Below are 23,364 nucleotides of genomic sequence, written 5' to 3'. Positions count from 1 at the left end.
CCTTTCATAAATTATGAGTTGCCATGGCAACTATCTGTGAATGGAGCTTGTGCTAGGGATGGGATGCTCCTTTGTAGTTATGAAGACAAAATGTCAGAACAGAGCTGGCAGGGGATTAGGATGGGGAGTTGTGGTGTCTGTCTGTCTGTCTGTCTGTCTGTCTGTCTGTCTGTCTGTCTGTCTGTCTGTCTGTCTGTCTATCTATCTATCTATCTATCTATCTATCTGTCTGTCTGTCTGTCTGTCTGTCTGTCTGTCTGTCTGTCTGTCTGTCTGTCTGTCTGTCTGTCTGTCTGTCTGTCTGTCTGTCTGTCTGTCTGTCTGTCTGTCTGTCTGTCTGTCTGTCTGTCTGTCTGTCTGTCTGTCTGTCTGTCTGTCTGTCTGTCTGTCTGTCTGTCTGTCTGTCTGTCTGTCTGTCTGTCTGTCTGTCTGTCTGTCTGTCTGTCTGTCTGTCTGTCTGTCTGTCTGTGTGTGTGTGTGTGTGTGTGTGTGTGTGTGTGCATCCCAGACAAAAAAAATGGTGTGCCTTTAATTCCTAGTCAATTGATCAACTAGAATGTATGGCCTTCTGTGGTCATGCCTGTGTGAGTGTGTCTGTCTGTAACCCCGCTCACCTGATTTGATGTAGAGCGTAGCGTTGCAGGATGCTTTCCCGGCCGCGTTGACAGCGGTGATGCAGTATGTCCCAGCGTCTCCAGACCTCATCTGGGTTATCAGTAGGGAGTGCTGCTCCCCCTCAGCCCTGACCACATGGGACGGGTTGCTCCTTATCAGAATGTTACTCTTCTTCCAAGTCACTGCATTCCAAGGGGTCACACACAAAGACACATCTCAGACCACGCTCAGACAACTTAATCATAGTCCCTTCCTCTGTGTCTAGGTGCAGAATGATGTGTGGCCCCTAAGCACCAATCCAAGGTCAGTTTGACATACAGGAAATATTCAGATCCCTTCCCTTCGTCCAGATTTTCTGACATTACAGCCTTATTATAAAATATATATATATTTTAAATAATACTCATAAATCTACACACAATACCCCATAATGACAAAGTGAAAAGAGGTTTTTAGAAATTTTAGCAAATATATTGAAAATGTAAAACTTATTTACATAAGTATTCAGACCATTTGCTATGAGACTCGGAAATGAGCTCAGGTGCATCCCGTTTCCATTGATCATCATTGAGATGTTTCTATAACTTGATTGTCCACCTGTGATAAATTCAATTGATTGGGCATGATTTGAAAAGGCACACACCTGTCTTTATAAGGTTCCACAGTTGACAGTGCATGTCAGAGCGGAATTGTCTGTGGAGCTCCAAGGCAGGATTGTGTCGAGGCACAGATCTGGGGAAGGGTACCAAAACATTTCTGCAGCATTGAAGGTCCCCAAGAACACAGTGACCTACATTATTCTTAAATGAAAGAAGTTTGGAACCACCAAGACTCTTCCTAAAGCTGGCCGCCTGGCCAAACTGAGCAATCGGGGGAGAAGGGCCTTGGTCAGGGAGTTGACCAAGAACCCGATGGTCACTCTGACAGAGTTCCAGAGTTCCTCTGTGGAGATGGGAGAACCTTCCAGAAGGACAACCATCTCTGCAGCACTCCAACAATCAGGCCTTTATGATAGTGGCCAGATGGAAGCCACTCCTCAGTAAAAGGCGACAGCCCGCTTGGAAAAAGCCACCTAAATGACACTCAGACCATGAGAAACAAGGTTCTCTGGTCTGATGAAACCAAGATTGAACTCTTTGGCCTGAATGCCAAGCGTCACATTTGGAGGAAACCTGGCACCATCCCTAGGGAGTACGATGAAGCATGGTGGTGGAAGCATCATGCTGTGGGGATGATTTTTAGGGGCAGGAACAGGGAGACTAGTCAGGATGGAGGGAAAAATGAACAGATCAAAGTACAGAGAGATCCTTGATGAAAACCTGCTCCAGAGCACTCAGGACATCAGCCTGGGGGCGAAGATTCACCTTCCAACAGGACAGCGACCCTAAGCACACAGCCAAGACAATGCAGGTGTGGCTTCAGGACAAGTCTCTGAATGTCCTTGAGTGGGTCAGCGAGAGCCCGGACTTGAACCAAATGGAACATTTCTGGAGAGACCTGAAAATACTGTAGCTGCGCAGTGACGAGAAGAATGGGAGGAACTCCCCAAATACAGGTGTGCCAAGCTCGTGTTGTCATTTTTTAAAATTTATTTTATTTAACCTTTATTTAACCAGGTAGGCTAGTTGAGAACAAGTTCTCATTTACAGCTGTGACCTGGCCAAGATAAAGCAAAGCAGTGCGACACAAACAACAACACAGAGTTACACATGGAATAAACAAACATACAGTCATTAACACAATGGAAAAGTCTATATACAGTGTGTGCAAATGAAGTAAGATTAGTATATGGGGCCAAGAAGACTCAAGGCTGTAATCACAGCCAAATGTGCTTCAACAAAGTACAGAGAAAAGGGTCTGAACACTAATGTAAATGTGATATTTTCGTTTTGCTAAAATTTCTAAAAAACAGTTTTTGCTTTCTCATGATGGGTTATTGTGTGTATTGTGTGAAAAAACGATTTAATCCAATACGGCTGTAACGTAACAAAATGTGGAAAAAGTCAAGAGGTCTGAATACTTTCAGAAATCACTGTATTACCTCATCATGGTCCAAATGTGCTTGGGAAAGTCAAAAGCTGACCCCAGAGCTTTGCTTAACCTCTACCTGGAGATAACCTACCTATTGGGAGGGGGCTGCCAGTGATGACACATTTGAGCAGGACCTCAGAGCCAGCAGTGGCGATGGTGTCCCTCAGGGGCCTCTCAAACGCTGGTTTCTCAGCTGGCCCCTCATCTGCCGACATATAAGAGTCATCTGAATCGTCTCCTACAACAGAAAGGCAGGTGCTGTATTACTTTCCTTCCTTACTGTAGATATGAATCTATTTAGGACGGTAGCACATTAATGTCTAGCTGATGTGTCGCCCAGTGGATACCTGCAATTCAGTGTCCTACCTGTCTCAGAAGACATAGGCTGACTTTCCCAAGGCTTTCCCAAGACTTTTCCCTTCTTCTGAGTCTTGGAAGCCCTGCCCTCCTTCTTCCCTGCTCTTCTCGTCTTTTCTCTCTCTCTCTTCTCTCCGGCCTCCTCCTCTTCCATTTCCATGAGCTCGTCCTCCACCAGGATGGTAGGAATGGTCATCTTCAGTGCGGGAGACGTTCTCCCCGGCTCTCCCTTCCGTCTCTTCGTTAGAGGGCTGATGGAAGGGGTGGAGATGGGGGTGGGCGACAGCCGTGGGGGCTTAGGGGGATAGGCAGAGGCTGGCTCTTTGGCAGGGGTTGGTGGTGGTCCTCCCTGCATGGTGGGGCTTGGAGACCTGCGGTGGTGTAGAGGTTTCTCAAGCTCTTTAGGAGAGGAAGGCCCTTTGGGGTAGGTAGGCGGTGCTCTTTGTGTGGTAGGAGTTGGAGACCCAGGGTGGTCCATCTTGGGTGGAGGCTGCTCCAGCTCTTTATCAGCCAAAGGCCTTTTGGATGTTGGAGATACAGGTGGTTGTTCCTCGGCCGTGTGTGGAGGCTTCACCGCTGTGGGAGAGCTCCCAAGACCTTCCCTGTGTCAAATGCATTATGTAATGTTGGCACAGAAAATATAATAGAAAGGAATTATGTCATTTATATCTGTTATGTGTGTGTACATATATCACTATTGAGCTGTCAGAGTAGTGTGTACCAACGCACACAGGCACACACACACACACATGAACTCACAAATCGACCAACACAAAAACACACACACAATGTTAATGGATCATCTCAGCCTACCTGGTTGGGCTTTTCCGCGTGACTCTTGATGAGGGTGATCGTCGTCCTGGTAACTGGTTAACCAGTACTGTCTCCATGGAAACAGAGCCTTTCCCCACACTTTTAGACTCAGACGGCTGAGCTGAAGCTGAAGCTGAATCATGCTGCTCCCGTTGAGGAACATTCCTTTGGTCTGTCAGACCCTTCTCATGGTATTGGGATGATTTTCGGGACGAAACACTCTCTTCAATGCTCTTCCCTAATAGTCCTCTCTCCTCCAGGACCTTCGCCCTCTCTTCCAACTTCTTGACCACCTGAGGGGGAATGGGCTCCAGCTTGCCCACGGACTGTCTCTCCATCTGGGGCAACTGCTCGGTGGAGTAGGCCTTCTTCAGGTTGGGCCTCCCCACCAGCTTCTTGATCCTGGCCAGCTCCTCTGTGAACTTGTTCTGGAAGCTCTGGACCCTCTGCTGGTAGCTTGGTTTGTCCTCCAGAGACGAGGCCCTCTTCTTTCCGAACGTGGAGCGCCTCGAGGCCGCGGCATCCGGCTGGCTTGTCCCCTCCTCTTTGGAGACCCCTTCCAGATCGCAGGATGCCGCCCGGCCGAAAGAGCGCCCAGATCTGACCCCCGCACTCACCTCACTCACCTTTTGTTCAAACTCCTTGATCTTGTCAAAGATCTTGGGTGCGGCGCGGGCCAGTTTGGGTGTCTTGCCACCACTGCTGCCGCTGCTTGAAGTATGGGAGGAGGCTCCTGAAAACATCCCTGGGAGTTTGTTTTTGACTACAGCTCCTCCTAGGGAAGGGTCTTGGGTGCTGTGTGAGGTGACACTGTTCTTATGGGAGCTGAGAGATGTTGTGGGTTGGGATACAGTTTGACTGGACTGGGGTGAGGCAGGACTGAAGGATGGGCCTGTTTGGGTTTGGAGGAGAGAAGGAGATGGGATCCTGGAAGATGGGGGTTTTAGGGAAATGGAAAGTTAGACGTATAAAGAAGGGACAAGGAGAGGCCCAGGTTTTTGGAAGAGGAAGAAAAGCCATTGGATGTTTGTGTGCTCGGGATATTTGCTTGAGAACGTTTGTTTGAATCTCGTAATTGTGCGTGTGTGTGTGTGTGTGTGTGTGTGTGTGTGTGTGTGTGTGTGTGTGTGTCTGCGTGTGTGTGTGTGTGTGTGTGTGTGTGTGTCTGCGTGTGTGTGTGTGTGTCTACGTAAATGAGTGTCCACTGCTTTATGAAATAGTAATACTGTTTATAGTCAACATAATTTGAGTGTTGATTTCTCATCAGGACAGAGGTACATTTCACAAATAAACAGAACATGGGAATGGCCATGAATGAAGTGATTTTAGCACAGATAACATTTAACTTACATGGACACAAATCTCAATACATTATAGAAGATAATGCATGGGTCTAACACAACATGTGTAGGAGCCAAATAGATCATATTGTATATTTGTATGTTTCCAATTCATGATCCCTGTCAAGTGTATGTTCCCCCTCTACAGGCCAATGGAGAATACAGTTAGAAGTAATTCAAGCTCCAAGGCCTACTGGGAGTGACTGGAATGGCAGCACACAGGCTTTTGCCAAGACCAGACCATGACATGAATGGTCAATGTTACCATGTTGGAGTGACACATTGAGAAATAATACGAGCGCTGTATGAATTAATCTAATAATAACTCTTCCAACATAACCAGGAAAGACCCCTATTCATCAACTATGAAAACAATCACACATGCCGTTGACACACACACCTCTCATGTTAGCTGGACACACAGTCAGTTTAGTTGGGATGAAACTAGCTCGCAAAGACATGCAGACAAACATCAGCTTTGATTCACACTTCCATTCATGCGTGTGACACCAACGCTATGAAGATATCCAGGATTATCTGACGGTAATGCTAGTAGAACACGGGAAACCATTTGGTCAATATACATGGCATGCAGAAAAAACCCAGGGAAACCGAAGGCTTCAGTGGTACTTTTTGATATCATAATAAACTGGAACCAAGCTCAAGACAGAACTGAACACAGCTGGAAAATGTCATGGCATGAAGTCAAAGGAAGGTATGATTTAACAAACAGAAATAATCTACTATCGGAAGCAATGATGATTTGTGAAAAGCTAAAAGGCAAGGACACAAACGGAAATTTAAAATACATTATCAATTCGATAGAAAATATGAAATCTTTGGGAATAAATGGATCTAGGAAAATCATGATGTGTAATATTTTGTGTTTGTTGTATCTGTTAAAGTTGGGAAATTGGTTTGGAGGCCACTCTTTTTCTAATCAGTGAAAAGAAGAAGTTGTTCCTATAAAGGCATGGAAAACGTTCTTCCCCTGTAGAGGCTGAACATGCTTCCATAGTAGTCGCTTCCTACAGACACACTTTCCTCTGACCCCAGCATGGGTTGGTTAGTGCGAGCCAGGTTAGCGTGTGACGCCCGGATCAAGGGCTCCACACCCAGGTGTCTGACTAGGGCCCCTGGCCCCCCATCGGTCCCGCCGCAGAGAGCTTGCCTGCCGGGGTGTGTTGGGTCCTGGGCCCCTGGGGGTCGTGAGCCCAAAGCCATGAGCTCCCTCTCCACCACTGGGTCATGGCCCCCAGGAAGGGTGGCCCTCCGGTCAGGGCTGGAGTCCATCATCCTACATCCTTCACCTGCAGGGACAGAGGACAGGGGTCAGGGGTCAGACTGGAGATGGAGACTTAGAGAAGAATGTGGATTAGAGAGAGAGAAATTAAGGAATAAAGGAAAGAGAGAGAGGGAGGAGAGAGGGGGGAAGACAAGGAGAGAGCATGAGAGACAGGGAGAGGGAGCGAGAGCGAGAGAGAGGGAGAGAAGGAGAGAGACAGAGAGAGGAGAGAGAGGGAGAGGGAGAGAGTGAAAGAGAGGGATGAGAAAGAGAGAGAGAGAGAGAGACAGAGAGAGAGACAAAGAGAGACAGAGAAAGAGAGACAGATAAAGAGAGAGGGAGAGAGAGAGAGAGAGAGAGAAAGACAGAGAAAGAGAGACAGAGAAAGAGAGACAGAGAGAGATATATCCCCCCACTATAATCCCCATATTTTAATGAAGACAGCTTCTCCATCCTGGAGGGGGAAATCAATCATTTCCAGGCCCAGGGACATGTACTAGTCTGTGGCAACCTAAATGCCAGAACCGGACAAGAACCTGACACCCTCAGCACACAGGGGGACAAACACCTGCCTGGAGGTGACAGCATTCCCTCCCACATATGCCCCCCTAGGCACAACTATGACAACATAACCAACAAAAACGGGTCACAACTCCTGCAGCTCTGTCGCACGCTGGGTATGTACATAGTCAACGGTAGGCTTCGAGGGGACTCCTATGGTAAGTACACCTATAGCTCATCTCTTGGCAGTAGCACTGTAGACTACTTTATCACTGACCTCAACCCAGAGTCTCTCAGAGCGTTCACAGTCAGTCCACTGACACCCCTATCAGACCACAGCAAAATCACAGTCTACTTAAACAGAGCAATACTCAATCATGAGGCATCAAAGCCAAAGGAACTGAGTAACATTAAGAAATGCTATAGATGGAAGGAATGCAGTTTGGAAACCTACCAAAAAACAATTAGGCAACAACAAATTCAATCCCTTTTAGACAATTTCCTGGGTAAAACGTTCCACTGTAATAGTGAAGGTGTAAACTTGGCAGTAGAAAATCTTAACAGTATATTTGACCTCTCAGCTTCCCTATCAAATCTAAAAATCTCAAATAGAAAACCGAACAAAATGAACAATAATGACAAATGGTTTGATGAAGAATGCAAAAATCTAAGAAAGAAATTGAGAAACCTGTCCAACCAAAAACATAGAGACCCGGAAAACCTGAGTCTACGCCTTCACTATGGTGAATCACTAAAACAATACAGAAATACACTACGGAAAAAGAAGGAACAGCATGTCAGAAATCAGCTCAATGCAATTGAAGAATCCATAGACTCTAACCACTTCTGGGAAAATTGGAAAACACTAAACAAACAACACAACAAAGAATTATCTATCCAAAATGGAGATGTATGGGTAAACCACTTCTCCAATCTTTTTGGCTCTGTAACAAAGAATAAAGAGCAAAAACATATACATGATCAAATACAATCTTAGAATCAACTATTAAAGACTACCAGAACCCACTGGATTCTCCAATTACATTGAATGAGTTACAGGACAAAATCAAAACCCTCCAACCCAAAAAGGCCTGTGGTGTTGATGATATCCTCAATGAAATGATAAAATATACAGACAACAAATTCCAATTGGCTATACTAAAACTCTTTAACATCATCCTTAGCTCTGGCATCTTCCCTAATATTTGGAACCAAGGACTGATCACCCCAATCCACAAAAGTGGAGACAAATTTGACCCCAATAACTACCGTGGAATGTGTCAACAGTAACCTTGGGAAAATCCTCTGCATTATCATTAACAGCAGACTCGTACATTTCCTCAATGAAAACAATGTACTGAGCAAATGTCAAATTGGCTTTTTACCAAATTACCGTACAACAGACCATGTATTCACCCTGCACACCCTAATTGACAACCAAACAAACCAAAACAAAGGCAAAGTCTTCTCATGCTTTGTTGATTTCAAAAAAGCCTTCGACTCAATTTGGCATGAGGGTCTGCTATACAAACTGATGGAAAATGGTGTTGGGGGTAAAACATACGACATTATAAAATCCATGTACACAAACAACAAGTGTGCGGTTAAAATTGGCAAAAAACACACACATTTCTTCACACAGGGTCGTTGGGTTAGACAGGGATGCAGTTTAAGCCCCACCCTCTTCAACATATATATCAACGAATTGGCGCGGGCACAAGAAAAGTCTGCAGCACCTGGCCTCCCCCTGCTAGAATCCGAAGTCAAATGTCTGCTGTTTGCTGATGATCTGGTGCTTCTGTCACCAACCAAGGAGGGCCTACAGCAGCACCTAGATCTTATGCACAGATTCTGTCAGACCTGGGCCCTGACAGTAAATCTCAGTAAGACCAAAATAATGGTGTTCCAAAAAAGGTCCAGTCACCAGGACCACAAATACAAATTCCATCTAGACACTGTTGCCCTAGAGCACACAAAAAACTATACATACCTTGGCCTAAACATCAGCGCCACAGGTAACTTCCACAAAGCTGTGAACGATCTGAGAGACAAGGCAAGAAGGGCATTCTATGCCATCAAAAGGAACATAAATTTCAACATACATAGGATTTACATAGGATTTGGCTAAAAATACTTGAATCAGTCATAGAGCCCATTGCCCTTTATGGTTGTGAGGTCTGGGGTCCGCTCACCAACCAAGACTTCACAAAATGGGACAAACACCAAATTGAGACTCTGCACGCAGAATTCTGCAAAAATATCCTCCGTGTACAACGTAGAACACCAAATAATGCATGCAGAGCAGAATTAGGCCGATACCCACTAATTATCAAAATCCAGAAAAGAGCCTATTCTATAACCACCTAAAAGGAAGCGATTCCCAAACCTTCCATAACAAAGCCATCACCTACAGAGAGATGAACCTGGAGAAGAGTCCCCTAAGCAAGCTGGTCCCGGGGCTCTGTCCACAAACACAAACACACCCTACAGAGCCCCAGGACAACAGCACAATTAGACCCAACCAAATCATGAGAAAACAAAAAGATAATTACTTGACACATTGGAAAGAATTAACAAAAAAACAGAGCAAACTAGAATGCTATTTGGCCCTACACAGAGAGTACACAGCGGCGGAATACCTGACCACTGTGACTAACCCAAAATTAAGGAAAGCTTTGACTATGTACAGACTCAGTGAGCATAGCCTTGCTATTGAGAAAGGCCGCCGTAGGCAGACATGGCTCTCAAGAGAAGACAGGCTATGTGCTCACTGCCCATAAAACGAGGTGGAAACTGAGCTGCACTTCCTAACCTCCTGCCCAATGTATGACCATATTAGAGAGACATATTTCCCAAAGAATTCGAAAACAAAACTCCCATATCTACTGGGTGAAATGCCACAGTGTGCCATCACAGCAGCAAGATTTGTGACCTGTTGCCACGAGAAAAGGGCAACCAGTGAAGAACAAACACCATTGTAAATACAATGTTGGCAATGTTAACACGTGTTTCCCATGCCAATAAAGCCCTTGAATTGAATTGAATTGAGAGAGGGAGAGAGAGAGAGAGAGAGAGAGAGAGAGAGAGACAGAGAGGGAGAGACAGAGAGAGACAGAGAGAGACAGAGAGAGAGAGAGAGAGAGAGAGAGACAGAGAGAGAGAGAGAGAGAGAGAGAGAGAGAGAGAGAGAGATAGAGAGAGAGACAGAGATAGAGAGAGACAGAGAGAGAGATAGAGAGAGAGAGAGAGAGAGAGAGAGGGAGAGACAGAGAGAGAGAGAGAGAGAGAGAGAGAGAGAGAGAGAGAGAGAGAGAGAGAGACAGAGAGAGAGAGAGAGAGAGAGAGAGAGAGAGAGAGAGAGAGAGATAGAGAGACAGAGATAGAGAGACAGAGATAGAGAGAGACAGAGAGAGAGCGAGAGAAAAAGAGAGAGAGAGGCAGAAAGAGACAGAGAGAGAGAGAGAGAGAGAGAGAGAGAGACAGAGACAGAGACAGAGAGAGAGAGAGAGAGAGAGAGAGACAGAGAGAGAGAGAGAGAGAGAGAGAGAGATAGGGAGAGACAGAGAGCGAGAGAGAGACAGAGAGAGAGAGAGAGAGAGACAGAGACAGAGAGAGACAGAGAGCGAGAGAGAGACAGAGACAGAGACAGAGACAGAGAGAGAGAGAGAGAGAGAGAGAGAGAGAGAGAGAGGTGGAGGGAGAGAGAGACATTGAGAGAGAGAGAGAGAGAGAAAGAGAGAGACAGAGAGAGACAGAGAGAGACAGAGAGAGAGAGAAAGCGAGAGAGAGAGAGAGAGAGAGAGAGAGAGAGAGAGAGGTGGAGGGAGAGTTAAGACAAGCACTAGAGGAATGTCTAAACCAACAAAGATGATTGATTAGGTAGAGAGGCGGGAAAGAAGGACATAAGTAAATGTGTTCCACCCCAAGCACTGAAACAACCCCTGAGCTCGATCAATCAGATAGTGGTTGACATTTTATCGAGTGGAGATGGAGACAGAAATGCGTCGGCAGCTGAAAGAACTTGAAGTCAGCAGCTTCCTTTAACGACTAAACCCATTTATTGGGACGAGACTAGGAAACGAGGGAAAATAAAGCAAGCAGCATCTCCCACGAGCACTGAGGATTCTAAACAGACTCAGCTCCACAGACAAAACACAAGTTCAGATCTCTAAAAAGCTCAATGTGACTAAACTGTAGTAGACAGAGGATGGGGCCTACTGACAAAAGCACACAGCCTTCCACAGTCTTGCCATGCAGATCCTTAAAAGCCTCTCTGGCACGGCGGTGTATTCCCTCTGGCAGTGCTTCTCCGGGCGCTCCGGGTGGAAGGAAGGGGAGTGGTCTACTAATCCTCCCACGCAGGTGTGGAACGGGATTTGTTTTAAATGGGTCTTCCATTTTCCATGACTCATTCTGAAGCTAATGATGATGAAAGACATTATCCTCACACAACACCTTACTAACCACAAGCATCCTACGTGTATGCATTATCGGTAACAAAAGGTTCTGTTGGAACCAATTAAGATTTTTATTTTTATTTTTTGTGAAACGAATGAAATGATCTGGTGGAATATAATTGACATGCATTAGCTACATTATTAGTGAAGATGATTTCTGTGCTGTGCTAAGGGACAGTTATTCGAGGAAATGCCATTTGCGTTGTTATCTGGTTGATACTTGGTAATGTATTCAACATCTCACTGCAGGTGGGGCGATGAGTGAAAGCCAAGTCTTTGTGTTGGTTCCTTTGTATGAAAAGAACAAACACTGAATCCCTCCTCCACTCTCATTTGATAGCGCCATTCTCTCTCTTCTTCTCTCCTCTTTCGGGAACGACGGCACTCTCGGTCTGTCAACACGAAATATTCAAAAGTGCAAACAGTCTCTTGAAAATAGATTTGAGCTGCTAGAGGAGTGTATCCATATTCATGGACTACATTAAGACAGGCTGGTGACCCCTGTTGTGAAGCATCTGCTTTGGTGGCACCGATGAGCACTGTGATACCCCCATAACAAATCATAATCAGTTCTCTATTAAATCCTGTTTCATCTATATTTCCATACACAAAGAGTTGGTGCTGCTAAGTAAAGGGGTGGCATGATGTGATGTTCACGATGGGGAAATGCTCTGTTTTCTGAAAGCCAGGGCTCTCTATCCAGACCATAACTCTGTAGGGTGGCAGTGACACACACACACACACACACACAGACAGACAGACAGACACACACACACACACACAGACAGACAGACAGACAGACAGACAGACAGACAGACAGACAGACAGACAGGCAGACAGGCAGACAGGCAGACAGACAGACAGACAGACAGACAGACAGACAGACAGGCAGGCAGACAGACAGACAGACAGACACAGACAGGCAGGCAGACAGACAGACAGACAGACAATGCAATGGCTCCAAGAGGTTACCTGGCAGCATGTAGGTCAGAATGTCACATTGTCACACCATTACATCATGGAGTGAAGGATTAAAGCAGTTTGTCACATTATTTATACATTTCATTCAATGAGTAGGGCTTATGCCAACATACACATAGTGCCATAACCGACAGCCACGCTAAAGCCATGCAAACACATTCATTTACTTAGTGCCAGAAGAATTATGCTTATGTCCTAATCCCGGGAAACCTGATTTACAGACTTGATTAAGGACGGGCCTTTAAATCACAGATCATGCTCAAGTTAATGAATTAAGTGAATTACCTGCAGGCACTCTACGGCCAGCCTTGTCCTGGTGCCGCCCGCCAGGTCCTTCCTTGGTTTCCATGGGTACCTGGGGCTCCGTGGCTTCATCCTCTGTGGTTTCAGAGTCTGACGGGAGGAAGATGAGGAAGAGGAGGGTGAGAAGAAACCGAGAGAGGAATTAAACAACAGCTGAGTCTGAGTCACAGTGACAAATGACACTTCATTTTCACTTAGAGACAGAGAGGATAATGGGCAATAGATTACCTCCTTCAGAGGTAATGCAAGGGGGAGTCACTGAACCGTGATATGAAGCCAGATGGGGCCTCTAGAAATACACCACTAGACTGGTTGAAATAGCTTTATAGAAACGACCTTCTAGACTGGCTACCAGTCGGTTCTAACGAGGTATGTTACTGGTAATAGAGCAGGCTAGTGCTGAAACCAGACTAGCAGCAATTCCAATCCAAATCCATTGGAAGTCTATTGACCCCTATAGAAGACAACGTCAGTAAGGACCATTTTACCTCTTTTAACTGCAACAGTGCCCTTTAGCCCACTCATTTATGGTGATTAATATACAGTCAAAAGTTTGGACACACCTACTCATTCAAGGGTTTTTCTTTATTTTTACTATTTTCTACATTGTAGAATAGTAGTGAAGACGTCAAAACTATGAAATAACACATATGGAATCATGTAGTAACCAAAAAAGTGTTAAACAAATCTAAATATATTTTAGATTCTTCAAAGTAGCCCCCCCTTTGCCTTGATGACAGCTTTGCACACTCTTGACATTCTCTCAACCAGCTTCATCTGGAATATATTTCCAACGGTCTTGAAGGAGTTCCCACAAATACTGAGCACTTGTTGGATGCTTTTCCTTCACTCTGCAGTCCAACTCATCCCAAACCATCTCAATTGGGTTGTCGGGTGATTGTGGAGGCCAGGTCATCTGATGAAGCACTCCATCACTCTCCTTCTTGGTCAAAATAGTCCTTACACAACCTGGAGGTGTCATTGTTCAGTTGAAAAACAAATTATAATTCCACTAAGCTCAAACCAGATGGGATGGCGTATCGCTACAGAATGCTGTGGTAGAGCCATGCTGGTTAAGTGTGCCTTGAATTCTAAATATATCACTGACAGTGTCACCAGCAAAGCACCCCCATACCAACACACCTCCTCACACCTCCTCCTCCATGCTTCACGGTGGGAAACACATGTGATGAGATCATCCATTCAGCTACTCTGCGTTTCACAAAGGCATGGCGGTTGGAACCAAAAATAAAACATTGGGACTCATCAGACCAATGGACAGATTTTCAACGGTCTAATGTCCATAGCTCATGTTTGTTGGCCCAGGCAAGTTTCTTCTTATTATTGGTGTCCTTTAGTATTGGTTTCTTTGCAGCAATTCAACCATGAAGGCCTGAATCACGCAGTCTCCTCTGAACAGTTGATGTTGAGATGTGTCTGTTACTTGAACTCTGTGAAGCATTTACTTGTGCTGAAATTTATGGGGCTGGTAACTAATGAACTTATCCTCTGCAGCAGAGGAAACCCTGGGTCTTCTTTTCCTGTGGCGGTCCTCATGAGAGCCAGTTTCATCATAACACTTGATGGTATAGGCGACTGCACTTTAATAAACTTGCAAAGTTCTTGAAATTTTCCGAATTGACTGACCTTCATGTCTTAAAGTAATGATGGACTGTCGTTTATTGCTTATTTTAGTTTTTCTTGCCAAAATATGGACTTGATCATTTACCAAATAGGGCTGTATACCCCCCAACCTTGTCACAACACAACTGACATATATTTAGATTTTTGGGGTTATTCTACTATGTATAAAATAGTAAAAATAAAGAAAAACCCTGGAATGAGTAGATGTGTCCAGACTTTTGACTTGCACTCTATCTCTTTAATAGATATTAGCACCCAATATGTACTGTAGCTGTGGCCCTTTATGTGGAGGCCTTGTGCAAATCATCTCAAAGGAGAGAAGTCAATTCAGCGACCTTTGATGAGATCAATAGAGATGTTACAAAGAAGCTGACATTTCTAGGGAACATGTTAAGAAAAAACATGAACCACTTAAGAGAACTAAATGGTGTGTAGTGCAAAACCCTGTGGAAATGTTTGGAATAGAGCAATAGACATATTCAAAAGACAGAGAAATCAAATAGATGGAAAATGATAAAGAAAGAAAGGGAAGAGGAAATGAGTCCAGGCAAACATGGGAGGACCTCTTTCACAACAGTATCTTGGCTTGTAGATGTAACAAGAATGAGAGAGAGAGAGAGAGAGAGAGAGAGAGAGAGAGAGAGACAGAGAGAGACAGAGACAGAGACAGAGAGAGAGAGAGAGAGAGAGAGAGAGACAGAGAGAGAGAGACAGAGAGAGACAGAGAGAGAGAGACAGAGAGAGACAGAGAGAGAGAGAGAGAGAGAGAGAGAGAGCGAGAGAGAGAGAGAGAGAGAGAGAGAACGGACAGATGACAACGAGAGCGCGAGAGAAAACAAGACTGGTTTACCATAGCTTTGCTTTCGGCAGGAGCGGAAAACTTCGCTTCCATAGCGGCAGGAAGAGAGGGCAGACGGGAGGGCACAGTTACTATAGAAACCACCATCTCTCTCACCCACACGACCCATCGGCTCCATACCCATTAGAGTCTAAAATCACCAGCCCAACTGCCAACCCTGACACATATGCTTAGATAGCCTACTGCTGGAGCTTGCTGAGGAAGAGGCAAGCAAATGGGTTATGCCTCATTTCACTGTCATGTTGCTTTGGATAACAGTATCTGCTAAATGACAGAAAAGGGAGTAAATGTGAAATAGACAATAACAGTGATCATACAGTTTTAACAGTCAATTTCCTTGTATATTTGGGTTCACCCATCTGTACCAAGTGGGATGGGACTAAATAGCTGGACACACACTGTGCAAGGAATATCGACTCAGCAATATGAGAGGCTGTAATTCAAAATGTCTCGCTGCAATACACACCGTGGATTAGATTAACAGTTGGGTGGAAATATGATTTGGAAAAGGAGCTGTGAGCATTTCTGTTTGACTGAGATTCCAGATGTAATGCTAAAAACTAAGACCCTCAGAAATGATTCATTCTGTGATGTTATGCAGAGAGGCAACAATATGGTTACAAGAAAATTGCTTGTGGGGGCGGAGGAGAGGCTTTCTGACAGCTAAATAATAAAAAAGCCCACTGTCTTTTTCCTAGCAGCAATTAAAACATGAAAAATGCATGAAATCTCTGCACTCATTTTTTTTATTTTACAAGGATCTTTTTTAATACAGAAAGCGTTATGTGGTTCTCAGATACAACAACAAGCTAAATACGCACAGTAAAACTCAGTTTCTGTGTAATAACTACGTATTAATAACTGTGTAATAACCATTATTAACTGTGTAATAACCATTATTAACTGTGTAATTACTAAGTAATAACTGTGTAATGACCATTATTAACTGTTTAATTACTAAGTAATAACTGTGTAATAACCATTATTAACTGTGTAATGACCATTATTAACTGTGTAATAATTATTATCAACTGTGTAATTACTATTATTAACTGTGCAATTACTAAGTAATAACTGTGTAAAAACTCATACAGAAAACACACCATGGGTGAACCTTCCAAACGTCTTGGTGGAGTGTCCGGTCCTCTGAAATAATAGAGAGATAGAGGGTTGCATGAGTCAAACCAGCAAAACAGTCATGAAACTAAATGAGTTACTGAAATCAGAGGACAACATTTTTGTCAGAATCCAAAAGAAAAGGCCCAAACAAGAGAAGAAGCTCATATCTCAAACTTCATAATGTCCTGCATCCTACATCCTTATAACCTAATCTAAAACCCTACACACTGATAACTTGATAAGTCATCACTTCCAATGACTCCTATAGCCTTTGATAACTCCTATGACTCCTATGACCAACCGTCGATCAGGACCTTGAAGAGCTCACAGAGAGCTCAATGGAATGACTCATTACAGTACAGAGACACAGAAAACCCTGAAGTCAGAGTAAAGTAGTGATTCAACTGCTAGATCAATCAGGCTGCTCTGCTCTCTAAGTACCATGCCTACTGCTATTTGCCAGCCAGAGCCTGTTGATGAAGTGTTGCCTGGTGGCCACAGTGAGACAAAAAACAACCGAAGCAACTAGAAGCGTCTCCTGTTCCTGATTATGGGGAACTCTGGGCAATCGTATCAACACATACAGATGTAGGATTTTAATTTGAGCCAGTTTGTTACAGTAGGAAAATAATCCTGCAGCAACGGGAAATGTGAATTATTATGTGGATTAAAGTATTGATATTAATTATAATGTTAATATTATTATATTAATGGACATTTTTTGTAGGGGTAGATACATGTTTCATTAGGGCTAAGTCTGACATTTTAAAGGGGAAATGACAAACTTTAGAAGCCTTTTTAAAACTTGAATAGACTCCAAGTTTGCATCTCAGCAACAAAAGAGTGATCAAATTAAGATGCTACATCTGTAGTAGGCAGAACCAGGCACAAACTGCATTTCTGCACAGTAAAGGTTTCTGGCTTGGCAAGGCTAGGTAATTACTGGGCACCATAGTTTCCTCTAAGCTCTATACTGTTTATGCCAGAGTTTGGAGAGGATATTTCACAAGGTTTACATGGTTATTTCTGAATATCGACTGTGTCGCACATACTGTACCACATAATTGTACTTGGTCATCTGGTGCTACATATCAGTTGTCTGCACTGTGGCCCTGTGACACACTTCTCTATTCTCCACAGATCACATTTGGGATAAACCCAATGTCAAATCCAAAATATCAGACGTTCTCTGCCAGGATACATGTTGTGGGGTAGACAAATGCTCATTAGAATAAAATGTCTTACAAATGGAACATTTATAATATAAATGGAGAAGAAAGAAATTGGACCGTGAAATTTGTCCGAAAGCTGATTTTTCACCCAGCTCCCAAAGGCATCTTCCCACCAGCCAACAGAATGGGACATTGACCCCCAGGGTGGCATTCTTTGTTACCGTGTCATATGGAACAGTAAAGCCATACCCTTTGTGCCACAGAGGCCACAAGAACCCAGAGGACACTGAGGACATGCCACACAGAGAGCTATAAGACCTACTGTACAGACCTGGATTTATTCATCTACAGCAACAATGATCTGTGTTTACTGGTAAAATGGTAAAAGGGTGGGCAACAAAGTATGTATCCTTTTCCTCTTGGTTCTAGTAATCTATCACAAAGCCATTATAGCTCTGTAGTTCTCCATGAGAAAACGGCTTAGAAAAGAGCATGCACTAAGTGTAACAAAGCAACTCTGTGTCTGAAAGGTAGAGACTCACCTGGAACCTCTTCTTGGACCAGATTTTCTTCATGTCTAGAAGTAGTGCCTCTGTATCTCTCTTTCTCTCTCTCGATGCCCTCCTCTGGGTTGCAGATTACCTGTGGCACTTGCTCAGCAAAACATCACTGCTGTGATCCTACCCAAATGGAGTGTGGGTCAACCACAATAATTCTCACACAAACCATGTAAATAGATGAAGCTCTCTTCACACGCGTGTGTGTTTATAATCCTCTGGTCTGGATGAGAGGAGGAACGTTCGGGGATTACAATCCACAATATCCAGGTGTCTTTGTGTGAGAGTGAGAGTGTTTATCCGCCAAGGTGAGCAGCATCACTCTGACGTAGCAGACTCTGACTGCTGCCGGAGGAGAAAATGTTCAGCCGAACGCTGACACAAGCCAAGCCGGTCTCCATCCCCTCCAGCCCATCCCTCACTCCTTCAACCAAGCCCCTCCTCGGAGCAACAGTAGCCAGGCAGAGAGGAACAGATTGAGACCCCAACCCGTGAGGACAACAGTGGAGAGGTGTGATCCGGAGGAAGGAAAACTACCTGCTCCTCTAAAGCATCCTCTCTGTCTCCTCTCTCTGACACAGCAACAGCAGCAGGAGGAATGAGAGGAGAGGAGAGATAGCCGCCAAGAATGAGAAAGAGAGAGAGAGAGAGCAGACAAAGAGAGAGCAGAGGGGAAGCACAGAGGGAGCAGGAGAGAGAGGAGAGGGTAGAGAGAAAGACAGACCAATAGAGATGGAGGGAGAATAGAAAGTGGGAAATAGAATCAGACAGAGTTCCCTCCGTTCTGTTGACATCATAAACCCACAGTTGAAGTGTGCCCCGCTTCGAACCCCACCCTCCCCAAAATCCAAATCCTTAATCCAAACTGCCTCTTTTTTCGGGATCCCTCTCTCCTCTCCTCCTGCTTGATTCTCTTCAGCTCCAGTATCTTCACAGAGGAGAGGAAGAATGCAGCCTTCAGAAAACACCCCCAGGGCATCCCCACCCCCAGGGCATCAATTATACATTCTTGGTCCATGTCTGTGACGTTCTACTAAATCTGACTTCACGCTAAATAGCAATCAGTTATTTGCACCAGTGAACAGAGCAGAATTGCCCCTCTCCATTTCTCCCGCTCTGCTTCAGCTCTGTCCCCAACACTACAAATGGCGTAGATAGATTAGCTTGATGGCTAACTGGTGCAACATACAAGCTGTGCACGCCATAGTCTCTGACAGATACACAAATCAATAGGAACAACAACACCATGGATACATTCACTGTACATTTGACATCAATAGTAGGTTCTGCGTTTGTCTTTGTGGTGTTTTATACACAGTGTATCTCTCTCACTACGTTAGTGTAGGGTTTCCCAAACTCGGTCCTGGGGCCCCCCTGGGTGCACGTTTAGTTTTTTTGCCCTAGCACTACAAAGCTGACTAAAACAACCAACTCATCATCAAGCTTTGATGATTTGAATCAGCTGTGTAATGCTAGGGCAATAATCAAAACGTGCACCCAGGGGGGCCCCGGGACCGAGTTTGGGAAGCCCTGAGTTTGTGTGTCAGCAGGTCAGAGTGTGTGAGGGAAATGGAGTCTTAACCATCAATAAATGATGTGGGAAAAGATGATGATGTCTTTCTACACCGCCTCCCCGTTCTACGGGTCTCACAGGAATAATTATCAACTAGAAATAACAGATCATGAAACAAACAGATGTGGTGAAAGGAATTAGGGAACGAGGAAAGGTGAAGAGAACACATCATCCTCCCACTGCTATCACCTGACACTACAAATCCTCCCTTCTTATTACAGGCCTGTCACACGCTTCCTCTGCAATCGCTGCCCTTCCTTTCCACCATACTCCTCTCCCCTCTCTCCCTTTCCTGGGGACGTCTTTGGCCTTCGCCAGACAATCTCTGCTTATCACTTTCTGCCCCCATACCTTCTCCCCCTCTCTCCTCAGCCGTCTCCCCCTCTCTCCTCACCCATCACACCCTCTTGTTTTCTCCTCACCTCTCTCCCCTCTCCTGTTGACATATTGGTCTTATTCTTGGGTCTCTGTCTAGAACCTTCTACCCCTCTCTTCTCACGGCTGTGTCTCTCTCCCTCCTGATGGGTCTCTGTTTCTCTCTCCTCCTGGTGGGTCTCTATGTCTCTCTCTCCTCCTGGTGGGTCTCTGTGTCTCTCTCCTCCTGGTGGGTCTCTGTGTATCTCTCCTCCTGGTGGGTCTCTATGTCGCTCTCCTCCTGGTGGGTCTCTGTGTCTCTCTCCTCCTGGTGGGTCTCTATGTCTATCGCTCCTCCTGGCGGGTTTCTATGTCTCTCTCTCTCTCTCTCTCCTGGTGGGTATCTGTGTCTCTCTCTCTCCTGGTGGGTCTCTGTGTCTATCTTTCCTCCTGGTGGGTCTCTGTCTCTCTCTTCCTGGTGATATTCAACCTGCATGTGACCATCTATCTCCCACCATGACCAATCTCCCCTTCCTCCGCCCCTCTTTTCGCGTTTCGTAATATAATAGAGACAGTAGATCTAGCTGGTCTGTCATAATATAATCCTCTCTCTCTCTCACACACACACACACACACACACACACACACACACACACACACACACACACACACACACACACACACACACACACACACACACACACACACACACACACACACACACACACACAATGCATCGTTCTCTCAGATACATCTGTGTCCACCACATCCATCAAATTAATCTAAAAAGAATAACAGGGGACACAGATCTCATTGTAAAAACCACCCAGCCATCCAGAAACTAGATGGGCATTTTTTAGATTTAGGCCAAATCTTTCACACTGCGATTGACTGCTATGCTGAGAAATCCACTTTTTCATCGTTGTTACGTGAGACACAGTCAATACCCAATACCCATACACAGTGTCAATACCCAGGGGATGTTACCACATGCCCATAATACAGAGAAAGCCAAACATTCCCAGACGTCGCAATAGATTAGCCTTTTTTTATAGCTAAAGCTTCCATTGATCGTAATAATGTTGTTTATTTACCCATTTGGCTGTTTCTAAGTAAGTGAATGCACCCTAATTAAAAAAATACAGCCTATAGTGTTCCTTTTCACTCAAAAGCTGCCTCAATAGCTATAAGCCTTCTCCTTCCTTCCTTCCTTCCTTCCTTCCTTCCTTCCTTCCTTCCTTCCTTCCTTCCTTCCTTCCTTCCTTCCTTCCTTCCTTCCTTCCCCTTTTCCCCATCCCTCCCTCTACCCCCCTTTGTCTCCCTCCATCCCTCTTCATCCCTGCTCCATCACCTCGCCCTATGCATCTCCAGAAAGAAGGGATTTTCTCTGGCAGTGAGTAATCAATACCAAGGGTCTCTGTGAGATACAGGATACACCACGATAGTCACAATTCACTTGACCGGGATCAATATGTCCCCGGACCAATCATAACACTGCCTTCTATTTCAGCAGTCCAATGAAAATCCAAGAAGCAGGTGTCAAAGCTACAATATGTTGTCAGACAAATGACCTAAGGGGGTTTCAGTTACAATATCACAGTAAGTCACCATAGTAACACAATGGGCGTATCTTTTATAGTCTAAAGAAGCTTCCTCCTGCCTCTTTCTTCCCCATCATCAGTTACATGAAAATGAATGAAAACAACATGACTTCCATGCAGATATCAATTAGCTGATACAATACAGTAGCCAGCATACCATTTACTCTACTTGAATGAGTTTACAGCAATGAGAAACAGAGCAGACTTCACGGAAGCCCATTGATTTTGTGACAGAGGGGGGTTTCAGTGGCGCAGCTCTGATGAACTCTCTGCAGGCCCACAACTCTATCAGAGGCATTTATCTGGCATTAGCTCCGTGAGGTAGAAAACAGACCCCGCTGTGGGCGCATCTTAATCGAGTTGCTTTTTTATACGAGTCACTTTGCGCCACAGGTCCAACCACAGGACACGGTCAATCCCAACAGAGGAACCCAGAGCCTTCTCCAAAACCTGTTAGTCACAACCCATATCTAGACGTTTGCTGGGGAAGACAAGGTAATCATTCCTCTTGCCCTGAGGTTTCCCCGGGTCTACATGTTCGTTTCCGGTTTCCCTGTCTAGTTAGAGGAAACTTCCTACCGGGCACAGTCAGTTCAACGTCTTTCCATTTACATTGGGTTAAGTTGTCAGCTAACATGAATTCAACATGAAATCAACCAAAAATATCCCCCTGTCATTGGATTTAGGTTGTAGGTCTGGCGGAAAAAAGAGGAAATTCCTTTAGGTTGATGACTTTTTGCAAATCCAATCAGTTTTCCACATTGATTCAACATTATCACGTTTCATTTTAGGGTTGAAATGACGTGGAAACAACGTTGATTCAACCAGTTTTTGCCCAGTGGGTTTATACATTCTACTACCGTCATAGAACAGAAGCCATTCCTTTGTTGTAAATGTAGCTCAGAGTCAGACCCTGTGGAGATACAGGGTGGTGTAGAGGTCCAGGCCCAGGTGACAGACACAGTGGGCATGTCTGTACTGACTGCTGACGACCACACAGAAACCTGATCCTATCACCTAATCCTGGCCCCCTCCAGGCCTCAGACCATGGGACTGACGCCTAACTAGAGAGAAGGAACATAAACAGGACGCCAGGCCAAACACGGAGGCACCTCATCTCATGATCCGGGGTGAAATTTCCCCTTGGTACAGATCTAGGATCATCTTTCCTCACCTGACAAAATAGGTCAGTTCCCTTAATATGGCCAGTGGTGGAAAAAGTACCCAATTGTCATCGTTGAGTAAAAGTAAAGATACCTTAATAGAAAATGACGTCACCCAGTAAAATACTACTTCAGTAAAAGTCTAAAAGTATTTAGTTTTAAAAATGTATCAAAAGTACATTTAATTGCTAAAATATAGAAGTAGATGTAAAAGTATAAATAATTTCAAATTCCTTATATTAAGCAAAGCAGACGGCTCCATTTTCTTGTTTTTAAAATTACGGATAGCCAGGGGCTGCAACAGTCAGACTTTATTAACAAAATATGCTGTTGTGTTTAGTGAGTCCACCAGACCAGAGGTAGTAGGGATGACCACGTGTTCTCTTGATAAGTGAATTTCAAAATGTTCCTGTCCTGCTAAGCATTCAAAATGTAACAAGTACTTTTAGTTGTCAGGGGAAATGTATGGAGTACAATATGGTATTATGGTACTATTATGGTACTATTGATATTTTCTTTACTAATGTAGTGAAAAAAAACTACTTAAGTAGTACTTTAAAGTAATTTAACTTAAAGTACTTTACATCACTGAATATGGCGATACATTGTGGTCCGTGACCATGCACTGGGATGCATTCT

The 23,364-nt window shown here is 44.6% G+C and overlaps 1 protein-coding gene across 4 annotated transcripts in view; it reads right to left on the bottom strand.

Annotated features, from left to right (window-relative positions):
* The window catches only part of LOC139412876 (striated muscle preferentially expressed protein kinase-like), a 58,451-nt gene that overhangs the window by 26,141 nt on the left and 8,946 nt on the right, over positions 1 to 23,364 (bottom strand). For 3 of the 4 annotated variants that reach the window (XM_071159672.1, XM_071159670.1, XM_071159671.1), the window contains exons 3-8: positions 12,666 to 12,773; positions 6,328 to 6,466; positions 3,817 to 4,743; positions 3,013 to 3,605; positions 2,738 to 2,884; positions 615 to 797 (exon numbers count right to left, since the gene is read on the bottom strand). In XM_071159672.1, coding sequence (XP_071015773.1) covers positions 615 to 797; positions 2,738 to 2,884; positions 3,013 to 3,605; positions 3,817 to 4,743; positions 6,328 to 6,466; positions 12,666 to 12,773 — 2,097 coding nt within the window. Of the gene's footprint in view, positions 1 to 614; positions 798 to 2,737; positions 2,885 to 3,012; positions 3,606 to 3,816; positions 4,744 to 6,327; positions 6,467 to 12,665; positions 12,774 to 15,177; positions 15,208 to 16,289; positions 16,333 to 18,019; positions 18,068 to 23,364 lie in introns of those variants that run through there. The other variant, XM_071159673.1, reaches the window with a different exon arrangement.

Source organism: Oncorhynchus clarkii, chromosome 7 (genome assembly GCF_045791955.1).
Source record: "Oncorhynchus clarkii lewisi isolate Uvic-CL-2024 chromosome 7, UVic_Ocla_1.0, whole genome shotgun sequence".
In the NCBI taxonomy this organism is placed as follows: Eukaryota; Metazoa; Chordata; class Actinopteri; order Salmoniformes; family Salmonidae; genus Oncorhynchus; species Oncorhynchus clarkii.
The sequence above is the reverse complement of the archived record's forward strand: the minus strand, read 5'-3'. Positions and strand labels throughout refer to the sequence as shown.